The following is a 24892-nucleotide window of genomic DNA, read 5'->3' as shown; positions in this document are numbered from 1 at the left end:
GAGAGAGTGGGAGGGTGGATGGGGGGGGGGGGGGTCGAGGACTGTAGGCCTTTGTGAGAGTGTGTAGTCCTAGCTGAAAAGGACTATTGGTAATCTTTCTCAAGCTTATTACTTTCTTGAGCTTCTTTCTTGTGTTTTCGTTTATCAAATTACTTTCGTTTAGCGCTTTTTCGTTTTCATAATTTATAAATGATGATTTTGCGGGATTTCGCGATTTATACTCGTTTTCATTGTGCGCTGAAAAATTTACTTGGTTTTATCCAAACCCTTGAGCAAAAAGGGAAAAAGGTAGATTTGTGGTGACCATCATTTTTGTTGTTGCCAGGGGTGCCCCCCTTTTTTTACCAGGGGGGGGGGGGGTGGGGGCGCCAGTCGCCCGTCGTCCCTAGCTCCCCCACCCGTGGATCGTGGATCCTCGCCTGTTCCAATGCATGCATGCATGAAAGGGAAAGTCCACCCCCAAAATAAGTTTGTTTCGATAGAGGCAGAATAATAAGAAAATCAGGTGAGTGAAAGTTTGAGCAAATTCTGAATGAAAATAAGAAAGTTATGAATTATTGAAGTTGTTATCAATCAAATACAAATTGGCAACTCTGTGACTTATCATACGAGCTCTCCTTCATTTGCTTTGTGCATAATATTCCATAAAATCATGTTTTCTTCGTTATTGATGACGGAATATATATTTGTTCCTTGCAGGGGGAGTATAGAAACATATTTGCAATTATTATATTTAGGGTGCATGTATGGTTGAAATTTTTCTTGAGGGAAAATGAAAATTTTAGATTTTTTTAGTACTGAGCAAATGGAAGTTGAGCTCGCATGATACGTCATAGAGTTGCCAATTTGTGTTTGATTGATCACAACTTCAAAAATCCTAACTTCCTTATTTTTAATCGGAATTTGCTCAAACTTTCACTGAATTGTTTCTCTCATTTTTCTACTCCTATTAAAACTAACTTAATTTCAGGGTGGACTTTCCCTTGAACCTCGCCTCTTTAGGGTGACTGTACTGTTGGCGCGCTGCTTTGTGATTAATCCATGTATATTGCCTCTTGGCGGCTCTTGACGGTTGTAAGCGGCTTTCGACGGCTCTTACAGCTGACATGTACGCAGCGAGTAGAGACATGTGTACGGTAGAAGCGTTGATCTCGATGACTCTTTGCGAATTGTTGCGGTCCATTGCGGCTTCTAAAACGGATGAAAACAACATTGACCCTGGCATTCTAGGAACAAATATTCAGGGTTTTATCTACATTATTGGAGACATTGGACATCTTTGAAGAAATCACTTGCTTTGCAGACATCTTCTCTTTGAGAAAGAGGATAAAATGGACTCAGAAAGTGATACAGAGGAATTTTATGACGCCCCAGAAGAAGTCTCTTCCAGTCCTGCCAGGCAAGTAGAGTTTTACGTGTTCCCGTGTATCCATTTCAGTGTAGTGTTTTTTGTGCTGATTGACGATGATATATTTTTTTTTAATTCACTCACTTTGCTAAAAGTGCACGACTTCCGTGGCGTGATCGTCCGAGGTCCGTGCTGTAAATCTTTCTATTTCATAAATAATTGCTTCCTGTTATATTAGAGGCTTAGAGTCTAGTGTTTGGTGTCATCAGGTCCTAACTGTTTCACATTTCAAGTTGTTAATTATCGCTTTTATTTTTATTTTTTAAGTTTACTATTTTGCCTTGCACTTGCCTTGGATGGATTTGAGTTTTGCTTTTCATTTTCAATTTTACTTGACATTTAGCCTGTTTGGGCTTAGAGTCTAGAGGTCTATTTGGGTAGTTTGAATATTTTCTTGGTTCAGACAATCTTTCTAGTTTCTAGATCTACTGCATGAATAACAATTGTTATGTGGCATTTCGGTTATAATTTTATGATCTTTTAAAAGTGATTTTTTGGCGCTAGTGTAGTTCCGTATCCTTTTTTTTTAGCAGTTTAATATCCATTCTTAGCAAATGAAATTTAGCCCAATTTTTGACTAATTTTAATCATAAACATATATTGCATTTTCCACCTGAATTTGGATCACATCCGACATCGGGAAACCTTCGTTTAGGGCTTCGATGTCAACGTCGTCGCTCAGTACCGTCTCTACGCTGCAGTCCTGTTCCTCAAACTTAAGCTATCAGTACACAATTATGCAGACTTTTCGTATGGTTTATGGTATCGCGCATACAAGAAGTCTGCATAATTTTGGACTTATAGCTTCAGTTTGAGGTGCAGGACTACAGCGTAGTTGTAGACGGTACTAAGCGACGACGTTGACATCGAAGCCTTAAATGAATGTTTCCCGATGTCGAATGTGATCCAAATTCAGGTGGAAAATGCAATATATGATTATGATTAAAATTAGTCAAAAATTGGGCTAAAATTCCTTTGCTAAGAATGGATTTTTAAACTGCTAAAAAAAATGGATACGGAACTACACTAGCGCCGATTTTTTATTGAATTTCCTATTTCTGTTGTTAAGGAAAGCGGCAAGAGAGCGAGGAAACCGGCAGTCAACTACCAACCAGTATGAAGACGAGTTGCGTCATTTGGAGGAGGAGAAAAGGAAAGCAGAAGAGAAGAGAGAGAAAGAGGATGCCATTATGCAACAAAAGATAAGGGAACTGGAGGAGAAGAAGAGAGAAGAACAAGAAAGAGAGGAGCAGGTGTGTTTTTCATTAGGATTGCCCCATCATTTCAAATGATTTTAGGGACTTATTATTATTAGATATATCATTCTAAGCTGTACCCATATTTTTTTCCCTCAGTTTGGGTGGCTGTCGCAAAAGAAAGTCTTCCCAATTTAAAACACAAGACAGTGTTTCATGAATAGAATGTATACCAACTCTAACCCTGTAAGTCATCTCAAGATTGAGTGCTTTGCACCCTTTTCCATGTTTTAATCTATTTGTAAATTCTGCAGTTGCATTAAATGGTATGACAGGGGTAGGATAGTGGTTCCACATGTACATTTAAACTTGGCCCCAATTGTTCCAAATCCAAAATATGATACTTGTATAAATTGTTAATTTGTTATCATATATTGCAACAACTGATGCATTTTATTTCCTTGAAATATTGAAGAGAAAGAATTATAAATCATTTTATTATGAAAGATTTGGCGTCAGCTGTGCCTTGGAAGGGAATTAAGAACAAACGTAATCACTATGACTCTTGGGGTCTCCCCTCCCTTTTCTCTTTATAACTGATATATGCTCAATAAATTTATTTCTGTTTTTTGACACAGAGGCTTAGAGAAGAGATGGAAAGATTACAGAAAGAGAGAGAGGCAGAAGTAAAGAGACGACTGGAAGAAGAAGAACGGCAAAGAGAAGAGCAGGTACATGTGTAATTTTTCCTTGTGGACATAAAAACTTAGTGACATGATTTGATTTGATTTGATTTGATTTGATTTGATTTGTTTTATTGTCCACATAAATGGTTACAAGGTATATACAGTGCGTCCCAGAAAAAACGAAACCGAGAAGTATCGATGTTTTATCATAACTTAATCACAACCATAATTGATGAATGATACATATTTGGAAAGCTTAGAATCTCCTCCTTCAGTTGATGCTACTCACGTGATGCATATTTCACGCATAAGTGATTAAAAGCAATTTGAAGGAAGGAAACCAAAAAGTAATTTGGCGGGCGGTATCTGAATTTCAAAGAAAAATTCATATTTCTAGAAAGTTCATTTTCTGCTCTTTCATATGATACCTCAATCAAGAAAAATAAGCCAGGAATAACAAAGTTCTGTTTGTTTTAAGTAGCCCTTACATTTTCATAATTTTAACAAACGAATTCGTTTTCACTGGATGCCTGCCGTAACAAAAAGCAGATTTGACAAAAGACTTAACTCCGTGTCGTTGACAATCAGCCATGCATGAAGACTCTCGTCTACGGCTGATTGTCAACGAAACGGAGTTAAGTCTTTTGTTAATTTCGTTTATTGATACGGCAGGCAGCCTGTGAAAACGAATTCGTTTAATAAAATTATGGAAATGCAAGCACTACTTTAAACAAACAGAACTTTGTCATTCCTTGCTCATTTTTCCTGATTGAGGTGTCATATGAAAGGGCAGAAACTCAACTTTCTAGAAATGTGAATTTTTCTTTGAAATTCAGATACCGCCCGCCAAATGTCTTTTTGGTTTCCTTCCTTCAAATTGATTTTAATCACTCATGCGTGAAATATACATTATCTGAGTAGCATCACATGAAAGAAGAGACTCTAAGCTTTCCAAATATGTATCATTCATTAATTATAGTTGTGATTAAGTTATGATAGAACATTGATACTTATCGGTTTCGTTTTTTCTGGGACGCACTGTACATAAAGCATAAGTCAATTGAACAAACTTACACATTACTCATTAATCTCTGAGTAAGTCATATTAATAATTTTAACTTAATCTTTATCGAATCAACCCAAAATTCAAAAACAATAAATCATAATTATCAATTTTAACTATATGATCACATGATCTCATTAATGACTGTATTATGAAATGTCAATATTCATAATATCCTGTACCGTATTTGTTCAGCTCTCATTTTAATTCTGATTTTAATGTGCCTGAAGAATATCTTATCAGTACTTGAATTGATTGATATTTATTTCCATCAACATAACAAATCAACAATGTAATATATATATACAAAAATAAAATATGGAATATCATAACAAATAACAATATCGAAATATAATGAAAATATGAAAGTATAAACCATAGTACAAATAGAAAATGGTGCATCCGTAAAAGCCAATAAGGCTTTACAATTGAATGCACCAGGCGCAAAAGTAATAATAACATATGCTTAGAAAAAAAAAGGGGGGATATCATATTAGTATGAGAGACGTGGTCTTAAAATAAATTATGCATTATAAAGAGAGAGAAGATGTTTCTTGTAAAGTCTTTTGAATGAATTTTTAAATCGGACAGACTGTAAAAAAGCACGTAGGGAATTCCAAATTTTAGGACCAACCCTAACAGAGAATCGTTCTATAAATTGAATTTAATATATTGATTAATGGTCTTTTGTTGAGAAAATGTGCTAGAAATGTGACATGTGATCCATGTCGTGTATCACTTGATGAGGAAATGAAATTGAGCCTGTCATGTTTGAGAAGAAAATGAACGTAAGTTCAAATTACAGCTATTTGATATTCGTCCTTGAAGACGAACTTTCAGCAATATTAGCAGCACGTGTTTGAATTCAGGTATCAATGATATCAGACTATGTGCATTTTATGTGTACATGTACATGCAGACTTTGAAGTCTGAACAGCCCCCTGTGTAGCAAACGTAGAGGTGTCCTCATTTTGTAGTCCATTCACACAACTTTCTTTTTAATGTAAGAGGTTGAAAGGTTGATCCTAGCCTGGCACTACTGTCCTATGGCAAGATGTCAATCTGACCTCTAGCACTGCACTACGTGTTGAGTAGGCAGCATTTGAATACATGAATAGTCAATACACTCATAACACACAGATGCACACAATCATGTCGATGCGGCTGATTGGCAAGTTTGACAGTGGACTCACAATTTGAATTTTTAAATTATTCTTTCTAACATTGGAAAGTTGAAAAAATTGTATTTTACTGCTATTTAGGTGTCATCAATCATCACTAAAGTACCAATTTAGAGTGAAATCAGTTGAGTTTTGTACAGTGGTGTTTGAAATGTTAAGAATCAATAGCACAACTTTTAATACACAGCCAGGATAGTAATGCACCTATGTGTGACCAGAGGAGTGTTTCACAAACACTAAGATAAACTTTAAGTTGGACTTAACTATGGCAGGCCATATATGCCATTAGTTCCTCTAACCATTCCTGGCATTGGTTTCTCAAGGGACATACAAATCGTGATCACAAATCTACAGAATTCACAATTGTTGATAGTTTGTTATTGAAGAAAAGAATATTATGTAAAGATCATAATCAAGAGACCAATGGTGAGAGCAACCGGTGGCATAAACGGCCTGCCATAGTAAAGTCTAACTTAAAGTCGATCTTAGTCTTTGAGAAACACCTCCCAGGAGTGTTTCCTTGACACTTCCTTGACACAAGTGCTTTTCCCCAAAAGACTGATTTTAAAACAAATTCCTCTTCAACATTACAGGAAGCTGAAGATCGCCGCCAAGAAGCCATTAGGAGGAGAAAGCGATTGGAACAGATGAGGCGCAACGAAGATGGGGAAGTGAGTTATGAAACCTCTTTCTATGTTCTGATAGGATATGTTGTACAGTTCTAGGTAATGAAATACAATAGCCCATGAGGACATTTGATAATGGTGGTGATAGATATCATGGCCAAATAGCAGTTGGCATAGGTTGCATGTAAGTCCAGTATTTTTGTCCTTGTGGAGATCTTTATTGATATGAAAACAAAGGACGGTGTTTGTTGACATAAAGAAACAAAATGTTGAATTACCGATACTGAGATTGTCAACCTGAAGGATATGGAATTCCCTTTGAGCCAAATCTTCAACTCTCTTTAAAGGGGGTGCAGCATGACAAGACTATGTGTCTTTCCCATGGCTTGACTCGGGGCCAATCGGGTATAATACGACTACGTACAACCGACCGCAGTATTCATGTGCGTGCAACACATACGCGAAACCGAAGCATGAGGAGAATTTTGGTCTGTTTGGCGAACACTAGCGCTTGCTGACTGTTAATCTAGTCCATTCGTTCACGTGCAGTTGTCTGAAAGAAGTCGTAGATGGCGTTAACCAGTATTGGCCATGCTACAACCCCTTTAATTGAACAGACATTGTATTGACTACATTATAACTTTTTGGCTTTAAATTAACAAGTTGTCAGTCAAAGATAAATGAAAGATGTGACTTCCCTTGCAGGAGATTGCTGGCACGATACCTGGTAACCAGGGACAACCGGACCTTGGGATGCCCTCCGATGCGGAATTAACAGCGGAGGAATCTAATAATCAAGCGACCGGCAACACAGACCAATCCCAGGACCAGGACCACTCCCAGCGGCTGGAGCGAGAACCGGGTCTGGCTAACCGGAATGTGGAACCGGACGTCATCGCGAGCACCAAAGAGCGCCCTAGTGAGCTCCCGCTGTCGGGGGCCGCGCCCTCCTCGCCCAGTGCGGACGAGCCAAGTCCCTCGTCCGGTGCGGCTCCCATCCAAGGAGAAGGGGAACGTGATGACATGCCTCCACCTGTCGCTCCTCCTAGGAGAAAGAAGAAGCAGAAGAAATTAGCGGAGATTCCGAGGCAGGAGAGCTTAGAAAGCCAGACAAGCTCGGCCCTTTCAGTGTCATTTAGAGAGGTAATACAGGGGCCCGTTTCACAAAACTTGTCATCAGTGACAAATGACAGTTTTTGTTATAAGCTACTGAAATCCTTACTTCTGATTGGTGGCCAGCAGATTTGTCACTGATTTTTGTCATTTGTTATTAAAAAAAGGCTTTGTGAAATGGGTCCCTTGTATACCATTGTTATATAATTGCACCAAGTTAGATTTTGAGTTTTTACATGATGTGGTTTCCATTCTATCTTCTTTATGTGTTTTGATGCAGTAAATGAATAGAATGTAACAACTTCTCCAAAGTTACATGCCCCTAATTGGTGCATCATTTCGTTTATCCAATATAGCCCTCCGAGGAAGGATCATTGGCAGGGGGTGATGAGCAACCCATCGGTCTGCCCCCGGAGAGTCAAAGCCGGCCCCTGAGCGGTCTCCTGACGCCCACCACCACCATCGAGAGCATAACGAGGGAGCTTGAGCACTCGTTGGATCTAGCCAGCGCGGTGCACGGGGGAGACTACATCGTATTCCATAAGGTGAGACAAGCCTTAATATTAATAAAAGGCATTTATATAGCTCCGTCTATCTAGAAATTCTATTCCGAGGCGCACTATTTAATTATTACCACAGCTGTAGCCTAGCTGCCATTACAGCGCTCTAGCATTTTAAGGAATTAATTCCTGCCAGGTACCCATTTACCTCACCTGGGTCGAATGTGGCAAATAAAGAATAATGCCTTACCAAAAGGGCATTAGTACCGTGTCGGGGATCAAACCACGACCTTTGAATTTCATGTCAAGTGCTTAAACCACTCGACTTCGACACTTGACTGTTGTAAAAATCTTGCAAAGGGACAACTCACTTCTTTGATTTGTGCCTGCCATATACATTCCATTATTGTTTTATTTATTCATTTATTCATTTATTTATTTAAAAAAAATTATTTATAAGACATCACCCGCCGCCCAAATTGGAGATTCTTTTACAATCATAATAGATAAAATAGATACATAAATTGAAAATAATAATACATTAATATCAGTGAAAATGCAATATTTTTGCAAATGTCAAAAGCGGCCCGAATTGCAGATTCTTTTACAATCATAATAGATAAAAGTAAACTTAAGACTTATCTGTTTAATATGTAATGTAATGTAATCATATTTTGTTTGTTTAACTATAAAGCTTTATGTAAATAATAACTATTATTATTGTATTATTGTTATTAAGAATTTGTTATTATAATTATGTATCATGTATTATATTCTTGTAATTTGTAAGTTAACATTACTTTAATTTTATTTTTTGTTAAGCGCTTAGAAACTTTGTATTAAGCGCTATATAAATGTAATTTATTATTATTATTATTAGATAAAATAGATACATAAACTAATAATGATAATAATACATTAGTATCAGCAAAAATGCATTATTTTTGACAAATTACAAAAGCCAGGGCATCAATTAAGGTTTATCATTATGAATATCGGGTATAGCGACAGGTTGTGACAAATTTGTTCAGTGATTAGACAGGTAGAAATTGACATAGATATATTACAAACTTTATACACTTTGAGTATTACTTAATTTATCCGTTAGTCCTTCTTGGATGATGAAAGCTTCTTGTATACTTCCGATATCTGCCTCTTAGGCCTTTAAAAAAAAACATGTTGTATTGCCCTTTGCGACCTACCCCAAAATCTTGAAATCTACGGTTGGCTTTTTAATTTTAATTATTTTTTTTACCGTCTTTTTGAGAGAAAAAATGTATGAAAGCATTCAGAACTGAGAAATATCGGCCCAAAGAGGGAGTAAAAAAAAAAAAGATTTCTGACGGACTGACCCAAAAGGGCAATACAACATTTTTTTTAAAGGCCTTATGGGTGCTCATACTGCTAAAATGTCTCACATACATGTACTTCAACGTTATTTATCATCAAAGGGAGTTTATTTATTCTCATTGTTAGCATTATTCTTGCAATGATGTCGTATGGAACAGATTCGTCTTGAGCATTGGCATAAAAAGTGTTTTATAATGAACAGTTTGGTAGTTTCTTTTTCGAGCATTAAATTGCAATATGAATTTTCAAAGACTTCTTTTTATATTATTTCTTTCAGGACACCCAAAGCATCAAGGGAGAATCCAGGCAAGATCTGAAAGTTCAGCGGGCCATGCCGAAAGGGGTCAAACAGGGCGGGGCTCCTGTCAGCACCACATCTCAGCCCCCCGAAAAACCAAGCAGGGGCGCATCTCAGCCCCCTGAGAAACCAAGCAGGGGCAACACCCCCGAGACGGAGAAACTACTCAAGTATTATAACCTGATGCAGGGACAGTCCATGACGGGGGAGGAACTGACGGATGAGGTAATTAAAGGGGTTTATTGCTGTTTGGTCTACAACAAGTTTGTCCAAGTACTACCCAATTAGTCTATTCCCATATGGTGTACATCCAGCCCATCATTTTGTCTACTTATTACTTGGTCTGATGACCATTTAGGCTAATAGTCTTTTGGTCTAATTTCCATTTTGTCCAATTTGCAATAGGTCCACTACCCATATGGTCTACTATCCACACGTCTAATAATCATTATGTATACTTATCATTTGGTCTAATGACCATTTAGGCTAATAGTCTTTTGGTCTAATTTCCATTTGGTCTAATCATTTAAACGGAATTACATTTGTTTTTAATGGGCAGGTCGATGACGGGGGAGGAACTGACGGATGAGGTAATGAAAAGGGGCTTATTGCCGTTTGGTCTACAACCAGTTCGTCTACTACCCAATTAGTCTATTCCCATATGGTCTACATCATGTCCGTCCATCAGGCATAAATGTTCATTTCTATTCTGCCCTATCTCTATTTCCTTCTTTCCTAAGCGCTTAGGGATTTTCTTTGTGTTAGTGATATGCGCTAAACAAGTAACGTTCATTATTATTATTATTATTATTATTATTACTATCCACACATCTAATAATCATTTTATCTACTTATCATTTGGTCTAATGACCATTTTGGGTAATCGTCTTTTGGTCTAATTTCCATTTCCATCTCCAATAGGTCTAATACCCATTTGGTCTGTTGCTCAATTAGTCTAATTCCCAGTTTGTCTAATGCTCATTTTGTCTACTATCCATATGGACTAATAATCATTTTATCGTAAATAATAATTGTAAATAATCTTGGGAAGGAGGAGTAGGGGAGGAAGGAGAATACTTTGGATGGACAGTCTGCAGAAATTGTTAGAAGAGAGAGGAGTGAAAGAACTGGGAGTGGTGCTAATAGAGAAGGCTAGGAGCCGAGGGTTGTGGAACAGCATGATTGCCATAGTCAATCGATATGGCACTTAGAGAGAGAGAGAGAGAGAGAGAATAATCTTCAAATGAGTTTTAGAAACATTTGAAATTAATGCATTTTTTCCCTCCCCCCAAAGGAAATTCTATCGCAAGTGATCGTGAAGAACCTGGACAACGGTGAGACAGTGCCTTTGCTTCTGGCTGAGGAAAGACTACCACAGTGCGTTAACCCTCTCTCGCTTCACATCATGCGAATCACCTCAGAATATGTCAGGTAAGATTGTATATAATAATAACGATAATAATAGGTCCTTTTATATTGCACAGCTACTGTATAAATATACCCCACTGAGCCTAATACAAATTAAGTCCATTTGATCTAATTAAACAAAAATCATTAATAATGTCCATTTGAATACTGTAAGTGCATTAAGGACCCATTACTGAATAGTGTTATTATATATCCAAAACAGTCATTATTTGGTAAGTTATCATTATATATTCATTTACATAATATCATTGTTTATTTAACAAGTATGGAGATTCGTCTTGTGTACGTGAATTACAGAAGGAAAATAGAGATACGTGGAATAAAAGGACAAAGAGATACATAACAATGGATAACAAATGAGGGAGAATGAGTTAACAATTTTCATTGAAAAGCAGAGACTAGATGATCAAGTTTGATAATTTTTATATTTATTATTATTATTGTTGTTGTTATTGTTGTCTTTTTATTGATATTGTCATTATTAATTTATTTTTGTTTTTGTTCATTCTATCCAGTAATTCAAGTCTAGACAAGGAGGCTGGCAGTGATGGAGAGAAGGAGACAGGTGCCACTGAAGTTGCACACCAGATCAAGGAAAAGAAGTAAGATCAAAGAAAGATATTACACCAGTCTTTAATATTGCCAATGCCCTAACCAATAAAAGCTTATGAGTTATAATTTTTATTTTTAACTTTCTTGTTTTAATGTAGATTTCCACTATCCAAAGAGATATGAGGGAAGTGATATATTATTTTTTCAAGATTGTATTTAGCATAGTATTTAGTACAATTTTAGGCCAAAAGGATACTGCAAATGAATAATAATAATTTAGCACTTGTTTAATCTTAAACAAAATTTTGAGCATTTGTGATAATCTTTTCTGCTTCCTTGACCAATATCTACAGCTCATGAGAACTATTTCATTGAAGGTTAACTGTTATTTATTCTTAATTTAGGTATAGTGTCGTTGAATGCAAGTAGATGCATTTTTGCTCTCATAGTTAAGTGACTGTAAAGGACATTCTGTCCCGGTGTTCTAAAGCTAAAAATGTATTGATTTATTAAAGGTAACACAAAGTTTTGGATTGAGGTCATGGATTCGGTTCAAATGAACATATTGGAAGCATTATGCGATCCTACAATATTTAGTGATCGTTGTCGCGGTTAAAATCGAGTGTAAAGTTATGAAATTGTAAATAATAAGGGCTTTATGTTGTATAGCTCCCTCTCAAGGTCAAGATATTAGTTTAGCTATAGAACGATGTTTCTTGACTAAAATCGACCGATTGGATATTCCCGTTTGGAAATTATATATCACAACTGCATGTTCTGAGCTACCATTGGATGGCAGTAGGCGCTATTTGAAATTAATCAAAATTTACCGGGAGCACCTGTAAATTTTATTTTAAATTTTTCTCGAAAGCACAAGTGTTTTAGGGGCTAAATTTTCTAGTGCTTATAATATATCCACATGGGCATCCAAACATATCAAATTTGTAAAGAATCACTATCTAGCCAATTTTCAGAATTTCCCAAAACATTGTATTACCTTTAATTGTAAAAAACAAAACTTTTCTAATCTCAGGAAAAAGTTAAAGAAGTTTCTTGGGAAGACAGTGCACAAGTTAAAGACGGCGGCAGATGAAGCTTTCCGGCACGACGATCAGGAGATAAGCGAAGAAGAATCGATACCGGACACCCGCTACTGCAAGGTATGTATCTCTCTTTCGTATTCTCTTGAGTCTACGTCAACTTTCATGTCAGCCCTCATGGCTTTCCTGATCCCAGTGCCAATGATGATCACTCTTATCTAGTTTCAAGACGGAGCTGACAAACAAATTGTTTGTTGGAGACATCCTTACTCACCTGAGGCACACTGACAATGATACCATACATTTGTATTAACAGCAAATGAAATAAAACTGATAAATGTTATCAATCTGTTTACAAAAAAAAGAAAGAAAAAAAAGGCTTTCCTGATCCCAGCTATGACATCATCTCAAGAAAAATAAATACTAATACCCCCACCCCCCCCCCCAAAAGGCTAATGGTTTATAATCTGAATTTGAAACACAGACCAAGAACGTTGAATTTGTGAACAATTGTAGAGCAAGCGCCATGAGTGCCTATCAGAGGCGGACACCGGCGCTATACAAGAAGCCATCATCATCATCCTTCTTTTCACCTTCTTTTTAAGTATTTATTTTAAATAGTTACTCTAATTTTGTCTTAATTTCAATTTTAATTTTGCTTTACGTTTTCTTTACCATGATGATCATGCTCCTCCAGCATCATCATGTATTTGCAGAGAGCCAGAAGGATGTTAGCTCATATAAGCTCATATAGTGTAGCTTAAAGCTGATAATGCCCTACCCAGGAGACAACATCATTGTTATAAAAGCAGAAAAAAAATAAGATAAACAGAATGGCGAAAGTTAAAAAAAAATCAGACCAATGATGAACATTTTATGAATGTTGCAAATATGAGATCACTAGTCAATACGAATCTCAAATTGGCAGTTTGGTCAGTAGATTGTGAGGTAGTTGCAGATACTTTTCCCATTGTTGTGTACAAAAATATCAGTAATTGTTGTTTTTCTCTTGAGTGCCACAAATGGCAAAGTCCACAAATTGTCTGCCAAATTATCTTGGTCTTGAACCCTGAACCTCCCAGTGAGAAACCACTGAGCCATCGCGACTGCTTATATTTGACCTTTGTACTGCTTATATTTGACCTTTGCTCTGCTTTTCTTTCCCCACAGTTCAAGGCAGCGTCTAGTCACAAGGGTAGCTATGACTTTGATCAGCTTGTCAACTGTCAGGATCTGAGTGGGGAACACACAGGAGCCATCTGGACCATGAGGTTCTCTCACTGTGGAAGACTACTGGTAAGTCGTCTAGATCATGTACCACTCCCCTCCCACTTAAAGGGTGTTGCAGGGATTTGCATCATGAAAGTCTCAAACTTGAGAAAGGGCCAAATTGTTGTTTTAAAAAAAAAAAAAAAAAAAAAAAAAAATCAATTTTTTTTCCCTATATAAAATATCACCCAAATTAGAGCCATTATTCTTATCAAATTTGAATTTTGCAACTGGCAGTGTTTTATTCACCCCATTTGATGTGTACAAAATGAAAGCTTTAATTTTCACTTATAAAGAGAAAACCACAGAGTCTTTTGATTTGAAATTTTGCATATACTTGCACAAAGCTACCAAGCAACCATTTTGAGAATTTTGTTTTGTACTACAAGTCAGTGCCTATCAGACGCAAAAAGGAGTGATAGTTTGAAAGTTCAGATCACGAGGTGTATGATGATTATGATGATGATTTCAAGGGTTCAGTGACACAAAAATGTAACTCCATATTTTGCCAAAATGAGTATATCAAAATGTTCAGAAAAATGTAACACAAAGACTTAACTCCACCCAGTCAACGGGTAGTGAAACATAAATGTTGACTTAACTCCTTAACTCTTAAGCTGCCCCCATTCAATTCACCCAGTGCCACAGTGCTAATCCCTATTGTGCCAGCCACTAATCCTCTGTGTGCCAAGTTAATTTAGGGTAGATTCAATTAGCGTGTGTACTTATGCACGAAAATGAGTCCGTGGCACGCGAGCGAATGAGCGTTTATGTGTGCATGGCAAGCCACCAGAAACCCAATTATGTGAGCGTGGCACGCCAGCGCATGCACAGAACAGTGTTCTTGGCACGATAAGAGTTAAGGTCCAAATGCTCAGTGGCACATAAACCACTTTTTCTCAAAATGGCCAAAACAGAGTTTTTTTGTGTTACTGACCCCTCGATTTGTTCTTTGCCCACCGCCACTAGGCAACAGGAGGCCAGGACCACCTGCTGCGGGTGTGGGTCCTCAAGGACTACTACAAGTACTTTGACGACATGCGGCAGCGCTACAACAACGAGTCGCGGGCCAAGTCGGCGACCCAGGGCAGCTCGGACAGCTCCAGCTCCAGCCTGGAGCGGGACCGCAAGCCCGAGGAGATCGAGGAGGAGCGGGAGCAGCTCAAGAAGGAGGTGATGGAGATGGAGGGCTCCATCGAGAAGGAGAAGGAGGAGGAGGCCAGGAGGGCGGCCGAGGAGGACGTGGATGGAGCGCAGGAGGAGAACGGGGAGGCCGTCTTCGCCAAGGCGCCGTTCTTCACCTACTCGGGTCACACGGCGGATCTCCTCGATATCTCGTGGTCGAAGGTAAGTGATGGAGATGTTTTGGGGATCAAGACCAGTCGTGATTATAGTTGAATCATATGCCAAGTCCCAGAAAGGTTTCAACTCATAAGTTGTTCATAAGAGCTAACACCCTTAAGGCTAACAGCAGATAATATTCAATTTAAAGTGATAACAAATTAAAGCAAAACAAAATAGAACAATTTTTGTTTGAACTCAATGTTGCTATCCATTTTATTTAGCATTGTCCCGCAAAAGCATTCTACAAAATCTAGATGATTTTAGATGCTATTTATCAATCTCTATATTCCATTAGTTGTCATTTTTTTTTTATATACCTCATAAATAGATTGTCATTCACTGATTGGTCAAGACTATATCACATGATAAGGAGCATCTCGATCTATCATTGCGTCGTTCTATCAAACCGTGTGATAGTACTCCAAAACCCTGTGATAGAACTCCCTAACCCCTGCGCGACTTTCGCACACACACAGAGCGCACAAGATTCCCCCCAGCGCGCAACTCACGCGTTGTCACGGCGCTCTAGCTCAAAATGGTTTCTTCATGTCAACACAGCTCAAACCAAATTTGTTGTATTTTCTCGTGGTAAAGTTCGAAAAATTCATATATTTAAATTTGATGATGATATCGTAGAAGTTGTTGATGAAAACGTCCATCTTGGAACAGATGAGGTATATAAAACAAATATGGACTGCTCTGTGATCGGTTGGTGGTGGGAATTATCACTTCCTCGGTGGTGTTCATACCGGCCATTCTATCGCCCCTCGGCCTTGCCTCGGGGGTGATAGAAGGGCCGATATGAACACCACCTTGGGAGTGATAATTCCCACCATCATCCTCATGAGCAGTCAATATTTGTATACTAGTAAGTAGAATATTTCTGTGAAATTTGATTTCTTTCTTCTTTTCAGATAGACATGTGTGTAGATACAAAGACACTCTACTCTATTCCTGATTAATCCATTTCATTCCATTTAAACAGAAGATTAGTTTAAGATTGAATTAATTCAGTTCACTTTTTAAAATTTCATTTCAATTTATCACCTTCACCTTTACCTTCTCAGAACTACTTCATTCTATCGTCGTCCATGGACAAGATGGTTCGTCTGTGGCATGTCTCACGCAGTGAATGTCTCTGTTGCTTCCAACACATAGACTTTGTGACTGCTATTGCCTTTCATCCAAGGGTAGGTTTCATGAATGCTCCCCAGGGAGTGGAGAAAGTGCATACATTGTGTGAGGCTAAGCATGAATCCTATGACAGGGGTAATAATATATATCTGTAAAGCGCATTGAGAGGGCCTGCGGTCCTGAAATGTGCTATATAAGGACGAATTATTATTATGAGAACAGCCCAAGCCTGTTTCTTATAATGTTTTTTGGCAAGACATTAATCTTCGTTTGCCACACTCCACCCAGGTGAGGTAAACGGGTACCTGGTAGGAAGAAATTGCTTGATTGCTTAGTGCCTTATCATGGCAGCTCGGCTAAAGCCGGGGTAATGATATGATTGTAGGGCTCTCAGGGAGAACTGTATTAATACTGATGAGGCTACCCAGGGTAAACAACACATATTATTATTATTATTATTCATATTATCATTATTATTATAAGGTCTTTGAATGGCTTTGAATTTCATACACACGTAGCAAAGAGTGTTATTTTGTGAGTATAACTTCTAGATTCTTGAATTGCCATATAGGCCCGTAGTTCATAACTGAGATGATTTTCAGCATTTAAAAAAAAAAATCCCTTTTGCCTGTTTTGTTATTTACCAAAATAGTCAATGTATATAAAACATCTAACAGTGGTTAAAATTTGCAATATTTTGCATATATTTTTTGTAATTTAAAATCTTTTAAAAACGTTCAAAACCAAAAATTAAATGATTGATGTTTACTGTGTAAAAGGAAAGAGATACGAGACAACTCACAACCTTTTAATTTTCAAGGTTAAGCTATTAAATGATCTGAAATACCCACAAATATCTGCCACCTTCTTACAATTCCACAAGCTCTTTATTTGAAATGTATTCTCCACGTGACAGGATTGACATCAATCACCCCCATTCTTTTATTTTCTTAGGATGATCGTTACTTTCTGAGCGGCTCGCTGGACGGCAAGCTCCGTCTCTGGAACATTCCCGACAAGAAGGTGGCACTCTGGAACGAGGTCGACGGCCCGACCAAGCTCATCACTGCCGCCAACTTCATCCAGAACGGCAGGTTCTCGGTCGTGGGCACCTACGACGGGAGATGCATCTTCTATGATACAGAGGTAAGAGAGGGGAGGTGGCAGCTCATCTAGTTTTATTGTCAAATTAACTTTTGATCAGCCAGCTGATGCTTTCATGAAAAGTTGCAAATAAACTTGATAGTAATACAGTCGACCTGTCTATAGCGACTGTCCACGGGAAACACAAAACGTGGTCTTTGTAGACTGGTGGTCACTAAACCAGGTTCGACTGTATCATACATTGGTCACCAATAAAGGTAGATCATCTTTTATGAAACTGAAGTGAGAGCAACATCCTTGCAACTCCCTTGGATATCGATTGTTCTTTTTTTTCTCACAAAGATTAAGATCTACTTGAAGTTGGACTTAACTACAGTAGGCTATTTATGCCACTCACCATTGCTCTCACCATTATGATTTTTAGATAATATTTTTTCCTTCAATAATGGTTTATCGACAAATGTAAATTCTGTAGATTTTTGACCATGATTTATATGTCCATTTAAATACCAATGCCAGTAAATGGTGAGAGAAAACAGAGGCATGAATGGCGTGCCATAGCTAAGTCCAACTTGAAGTCGATATTAGTCTTTGTGAAACACCCCCAGAGCTTCTATTAGGCTGTCTCTTAGCCGATTAATATCTGTCATTGAGGGCGGCAGATGTGGATCAGTTGTGATGTTGATTATGTATAAGATTTTTTTGTGTTTCTTTTCTTTTAAAAAAGTAGGGTATAACAACATTTTCAAATCATAACCAAGATATACTATGCTATATACCTAAACTGCAAGTAGAGCACTCTAGGGACTACCATTTAATCTACTTCATATAATTTTGTTTGTTTTTCTTTCCTTTGTTTACTACAGCACTTGAAATACTACACCCAGATCCACGTGAGGTCAACAAGAGGTCGCAATGCCAAGGGGCGTAAGATCACAGCCATTGAGCCCCTCCCTGGTCAAGACAAGGTCAGTAGATGTAGGGGTTGTTGGTAGTATGTGAAACCTGTCTATAATGACCACCCAAGGGAGACAAGAAACATGGTCTTTATGTACAGGGTCCTCTAGTATATGTTTCAATGAGAAACCATTTTCAAGGGGGAAAAAAATGTGGTCTTTGTAGACAGGTTGTCATGAATTGCATGTATTTTTCCTTCAACAAGTTATGATATTCACTAGCTGTGTGTTTTGATACTTCTCAAGATGTTTTGATCTACAAAATAAATAGAATACATGTTAAAACCTATAACTTCAGCAATAATATTAATGATAATACTCTGGATTGATTTATCGCATGATACAAAATACAGTCTCTAAACGCTTCACAGATACTATTGCCCTGGTCATTGGATTCATTCTTGTACAATGTGCACCATCTCCCCTTTCCTGGGGAGTATTCCTACCAATTGGTCACAAGGCTGTTGTGCAATCTTACATACCGATGTTGTGTACATGTGAATTACAATTGTTACATTCATTTGAAAATCATGCATTCAAATCTGTGAGGACATTGCCTTTTTCTTCTCGATGTACAGATTCTCGTCACTTCCAACGATTCCCGGATACGGCTGTATGACCTGCGTGACCTCTCGCTGTCGTGCAAGTACAAAGGTTGCGCCAACGTCAGCAGTCAAATCAAGGCATCTTTCAGGTGAGTTGACTTAAGCTTTGATAATATAATGATAATAATTTTCTGCGTTCATATAGCACTTGATACATCGATGATGTCTCTAAGTGCTCTACAAACATATCATTAACCCTGTCATGGATATAAGCTTGCCTGCACACAATGTATGCATATTCTCTACTCTCTGGGGAGCATTCCAGCCAGGCGCCATTATACAGATGCTCACAATGCTGAGCAAACTACATTAACGTTCACATCTTACCAGGTACCCATTTAACACCTGGGTGGAGAGTGGCAAATTTAGATTAACATCTTGCCAAGGGACGTTAGTGTCTGGCTGGATCCTAGCATAGGCAGGTACAGCTACAGGAAGTCTTGGTCATCGACATCATTATCACCATCGTCAGTAGCATTTTTAGTTTGTCTTTACTGTCTATGTGTGTTTTTAAAACTCCTTTTCCAGTCACAATCATCGTTATATTATCTGCGGATCTGAGGACCATGCCTTCTATATATGGAAGACGCACTACGACTTTGCCAAGTTTACATCGGTCAGAAGAGACCGCAATGACTTCTGGGAGTCCATTAGAGGTAAGGATGTAGTATAATGTCATGAGGGCTTAAAGGTATAGCCCAGTTTTGGAAATGCCCCCCTCTCAAAAAATGAAATGGAAGCTGTTATTACCAATCATGTGAAAGAATATTTTTTGACTAATACGTAAAGATACAAATTTTGCCGGGAAACCGCCTACTAATTGATATATTTGATAAATTACTATATTTATCCGAACCGGATAGATATCGTGCACGTGTCGCGTAGTCCCATATACATCTTTCTGTGTACAGTGCTTGTAACTTTACCAAGACTTGGCCAAATTTCTTATCATTTTGACGAATTCAGAACCTTGCAGTACACACCAATACTTATATGCTAGATGATCAACCTTTTCTAATCGATTCCACAACGTTTCTTTCACAATGCAATCGCATGACCAGAACTGGTCTTTATCTTTAATGGCGGCAATGCACATCAGCAACTCACACACAATCTCAGGTTATTCTAAAAGATCATTCAGATATGACGGGGCATATCTGAACTTAATTGCTGTCAATTTGGATCAATCTTAATGCTTTGCAAGTTTGGGCCCAGATTTATTGCAGATATGACTTGTGTGAAATGGATTTTGGTTGTGTTATACCCTATGACTGGCATTGGAATGCAGTACCAGGATAATATGTAATCTTTCAAAAGAACAAAAAGAATTTTTAATGAAATTTTGATATACATATACATCTCCTTTGTTAACTTAGTCATGCATATCATCATCTTTTCTTTAAAGGATTCATACATGTAGATCTTATTTATTATTCATCGTGATAACTTATTACCATTACTCCCCATTTTTGTTCTGTAGTTCACGATGCAGTGACGACATCCGTAGTCTTCTCTCCAAACCCCAAGCTCGTTCTCGGACCCGCTCCCTCGGCCATCCAGACCGCTTCGGGGCTTGACCCCCAGCAGCTGGTCAAAGGGTCATCCTCCCCCTCCCCTACCTCCAAGAAGGACCGATCGGACTCTGTGAAAGGGGAGCCCGGAGCGAAGGAGGGCAAGCATTCGTCGCTGAAACGGCCGCCAGATCTTGGCGAGGTGCTCGTCTCGGCGGACTTCAACGGATCGATCAAAGTCTTCATCAAACATCCAAAATAAGCATCTCCATCTCGATCAGAGAGAGAGAGAGCGCATCACATCTCTCTCTTGAGAACCTTCATGCCAGTTGTTGCCGATGGTTACAGGGTCGTATCCTGTGCAGGTGCTAGTTCTTGTAAAAGTTCAGAGATGCCTCTAGTCAGGCTGTAGTCTGGTTTCAGGCCCTGACAACTTCCAATTTCAGGCTTTTTCAGGCTTTATATTGTACAGCACATATGGGGATTTAACGTGTTCTGGCTTATTGTCAGGCTCGGTGAGTAAAGCCGACTGGCATCCCTGCATGTAAGAGTGCAGAGATGCCTGTACTCCAGCTACAGTCTGGTTACAGGTCCAGGGGGGTGTTTCACAAAAATCCTAAGTTGAACTTATCTCTAAGTTGGACTTAAAAATTATAGAGAGCCATTTGTAGCCTTAAAATATAATATATTCAAAAGTGAAAATTCAAGTATTTTAGACTTTTCATAAATTTCACATCAAGAACATGAAATTTCCCATGATAATTGAAAATATGAATGATTTGAATCAACATTTTTTGCCTTTTAAAATAATTTTAGAAAAATATTTTCAAAGGTGCTAATGGCTTTCCATAATTGTTAAATCCAACTTAGGGATAAGTTCAACTTGGGATCTTTGTGAAACACCCCCCTGGTACCTCCCCATTCTCAGGCTTCAGAAGGCTTTCTTAATGGAGCTTCCTATAGTGCAGCACATATGGGACTTCAGCATGTCAGAATCTCCTTTCAGGGCCCTGTTTCATAAAACTTGCTATCAACAACAAGTTACAATAAGTGTTATAAGCTACTGAAATCGTGGCATTTGATTGGCTGAGAGCAAATTTGTCATAGATATTTTGCATTTGTTATTGATAACACGTTTTATGAAACAGGGCCCAGGTTCACCGGGTGAAACCAACCAGTGTCCATGAAGAAAGACTTCTTGAATTATTTGCATTCAGACAAGATGAAAAGTGCCATCAATCTTTGTAGGGTATATGTGTCGCCCTTCAAACAGTGAACTGCATGGACCCCCTCCTTTCACTTCCTCTTTTTTAAAATCTCCATGGGGAGGTTGGGGAATCTACATTTGCCACTCTCCACCCAGGTGTAAAATGGGTACCGGTAGGAAGGAATTCCTTGACTGCTGTGAGCACCGCAAAACTGTAGCCTAGCAGAGCTGCGGCAATATTAGAGTGCCTTGAGCACCCTATGTGGTTGATATGAACCCTATCAAAATATCCAATATTGTATTAGTGTTGTTATTTCTGAACTTCATGTACATGTATGTATGAATGTAAACTAAACATGTATTGGGTATGCAGGAAGAAGAGATAAACTTCTCGTGTATACTGTCTTTTTTAAATATTTGAAAGATAGGGTAACTAGTCACACATGCGTGAATTATCAAATGACGGTCTCAAAATTTTAGACGGAGACCTGATGAAGACAAGCCCTATCGTGCTATTTGTTAAGAGTCAGAAGAAAATGGGTCATTTTATACTGAACTTAATTTCCATCATTACTTACAATGTGATACAAACTCATTTGCATTTGCACATATCAAATTGAAAGTGTGGTAAATGCATTGGATTTTTATAAAATGTGTGCTGTATGTGCTCGTAGCTGTAAAATACGTTTTTTATAAGCTTAAGGTCATTGTGGTTAATTTCATAAATTAATGTTAAATTTATATGGGTAATTCCATAAATTAGGGACCCACTTTGTGACATTTTTGGTGTCCCTGTTACATAAGGAACCCACACGTATTTGTGGCTCTGAGTAAAGACTTAAATAGTGGAGTAAATGATTTCCAAGCACAATATTGCATCATCATACCTACAATCACTTGACAATCACTTAACAATCATACTCCACTAATTAAGTCTTTACTCAGAGCCACATTTCCAGTGAGTTCCTTATGTAACAGGGACACCAAAAATGTCACAAAATGGGTCATCAAGTTATGGAATTACCCATATTCATACTGTTGTTTATATAATGGTAAGTGATGTCAAGCAGGTCACTAGAAGTATTTAATAGTTAGGAATACAAAGGATTATGATTATATTAACATTAGCAAAAGCAGATGTACCGTAACCAATTATTGCTTATGCATGTAGGTGGGTGTGTTTCTTATGCAATAGTGTTAATGTGACAGTATTTATCTCATTTTTATTTCTCTATAAATTTAAAACATTGTTTATGTTAATGGGCATTGGAAAAGAAGTATCCCTGAACAAAACAGTATGAATTATCCATAAATGCTTCCATTTATATTTGTTTACAAATGCATGATGCAGAATTATTATTTGGTTATTAAAAATATATTAACTTGTTTTGTATTTATGCCTACATTTAAGTTACATGTTGTTCCTTGAAAACAATGAGAACATGGCTAGTTTATATCATTTTATAGTATGGCATGTGGTTATGTATATTATATATTATATATTTTGTTTTATATTGCTTTATATCTATTTGCCATCATTGTTTTGTAGCTGTATTTCCATCTCAGTCACTTGACAAATGAGGCCGATTTTTATATAACAGGTTTTGTTTTTTTTTTAAACACAGAATTGTTTAATCTGTATAATTATGCCACACATATAATCTCCCTGTTCTAAAGTGTGTATTTATCGTGGGATAGATATGACAAAAGTTTCAAAATTATTTAAGGGGGTGGGGGTCACAAGGGCTTGGTTTTGTATGTACTCGTTTTCCTTTTGTGTACTTAAGGGTGTGCCAGATTGAGTTTTGTGGGAGTGGGAGGAGGGGGGGGGGGGGCAGGTGTGCCCCTCTCCTGGATCTGGTACTGATACAAAAATGATATCGCATGGAATCTTGAGAGTTAATAGAGAACCTGCACTTTTAAGTTCTATCCTAGGGACTTGCTTTGTTATCCTGAGTCAATTAATATGAGACCTTCCATGTGCATTGAGCTCCCTCTCCCCTGTTTTTTCTCAAATGGTTGATACAACCATTCAGCTTAGAAATGTCACTTTTCATTCATTAGTTCCATCTGTATAAAACAAGTCACTGTAAAAAGGTATTATGTTACCTCCCCTCTCCATTTGTAATTTGACTATTATTAATATATCACTTAACACAGTTGGTCACAATGCATTTATTTAGACACATACGTTCATTCATTATCATTATATTTAAAGCATTCATAATTATCCAAAATTAATGGCAGGATTAATGACAGTGGGCAAAGTAAAACATGGGTCGAACTTGGGTCCACCAATTTATGGTATGCCAAATGTCAAACTCTTTATTTGGTATGAATTAAAGGTACTATGTCCCTTTTGCAGCCAACCTCAAATGCTGTAGAACTTTGCAGGAATTATGAATATGTCATGTATGTCCTATCTGTGAAATTTAAACGTTAGCAGTGTCCTCATATTCAAATTATGCAAGGAAACCCGTTTACTTGCTAGACTTCACTGTCAGACACTATTGAGTGACTGACTGGCTTTTTTTCTTCTTTGGTAATAACATACATGAAAAGAGTTGTAAAGGGTACATGAGCATTTGTCTACATCAATAACCCACTTCTTGTGATGGCCAAGATTAAACTGATTGAATCTTTGCGCAGCATAAAACGTATGACCATTCGGTACAATTGTCTGAAAGTCAAGACTATTACTTTTGGGCTCTATATCCCTAAAGTCGATTTGACAACTAATAGTCGTTATTTTCCCACTTGAAGACATTTTCAAGCCCCACCTTTTTTAGGGAAGTTCTAAATTAGTGTTATCTTTCAAATGCAGTTGGAATTTAACTTTTTCATTTTTTTGGCCTGCAAATGGGACATAGTACCTTTAATGTAATTCTGTTTAAAGATTTTTTTTTTTAAATGAAGAAAAACAAATAATGAAATTAATTTAATTAAGAAATGAAAAAAGAACTCAACTTTATGACATTATTACTTATGTTTATTGATTTCTATAAAGTACTGTCAGGGGTCATCTATCTTTAATGTAAAAATGTGACCACTTGGCACTCCATAATAAATTTCTCGCATTGCCTAACGGACTTCAACCTAGGAGCCAGTTTCACAAAGCCATCATAAGTCTAACTGTAACATCCCCATAGAATCGTGAGAATTTACACATGTTTCTATCGGATGTCTGCGAACTTAAGACTTTTGACAGTTTTGAGAAACTGGCCCCTGATTCCAAACAGACCGATTTTCTTCCATTCAGGCTAATATACATTTTTGTTATATCTATTATCGTTCTGGTTTTTATCTCGTTGGTTTGACTGA

General features: G+C 37.7%; 1 protein-coding gene and 1 long non-coding RNA gene across 2 annotated transcripts; both read left to right on the top strand.

Annotated features, from left to right (window-relative positions):
- Window positions 1–1147: 1147 nt before the first annotated feature.
- Window positions 1148–21030, top strand: LOC753724 (WD repeat-containing protein 44). Its single transcript, XM_030981357.1, has 18 exons — window positions 1148–1399; window positions 2478–2661; window positions 3243–3335; window positions 6128–6205; window positions 6866–7303; window positions 7630–7818; window positions 9401–9646; window positions 10716–10852; window positions 11365–11451; window positions 12435–12561; window positions 13612–13737; window positions 14680–15057; window positions 16122–16244; window positions 17143–17334; window positions 18159–18260; window positions 18827–18942; window positions 19382–19509; window positions 20334–21030. Exons 1-18 carry the CDS (start codon window positions 1332–1334, stop codon window positions 20624–20626), a joined length of 3105 nt encoding a protein of 1034 aa, XP_030837217.1. The 5' UTR covers window positions 1148–1331; the 3' UTR covers window positions 20627–21030.
- LOC115922627 lies at window positions 3285–6945 on the top strand. Its single transcript, XR_004063520.1, has 3 exons — window positions 3285–3335; window positions 6128–6205; window positions 6866–6945. It is a non-coding gene; the product is annotated as an uncharacterized LOC115922627 (long non-coding RNA).
- Window positions 21031–24892: the final 3862 nt, after the last annotated feature.

This window comes from Strongylocentrotus purpuratus, unplaced genomic scaffold (assembly GCF_000002235.5).
Source record: "Strongylocentrotus purpuratus isolate Spur 01 unplaced genomic scaffold, Spur_5.0 spur5_scaffold_12, whole genome shotgun sequence".
Classification (NCBI taxonomy): Eukaryota; Metazoa; Echinodermata; class Echinoidea; order Camarodonta; family Strongylocentrotidae; genus Strongylocentrotus; species Strongylocentrotus purpuratus.
Note: the sequence above shows the minus strand (reverse complement) of the source record. Positions and strands in the feature narration are given on the sequence as shown.

Bases quoted from the DNA above. Each gene is read 5' to 3' on its own strand.
- LOC753724 (XM_030981357.1), top strand. From the start codon at position 1,332: ATGGACTCAGAAAGTGATACAGAGGAATTTTATGACGCCCCAGAAGAA. The intron at 3,336-6,127 runs GTACATGTGTAA...TCAACATTACAG, and splicing joins AACGGCAAAGAGAAGAGCAG to GAAGCTGAAGATCGCCGCCA. The intron at 19,510-20,333 runs GTAAGGATGTAG...TTTGTTCTGTAG, and splicing joins CTTCTGGGAGTCCATTAGAG to TTCACGATGCAGTGACGACA.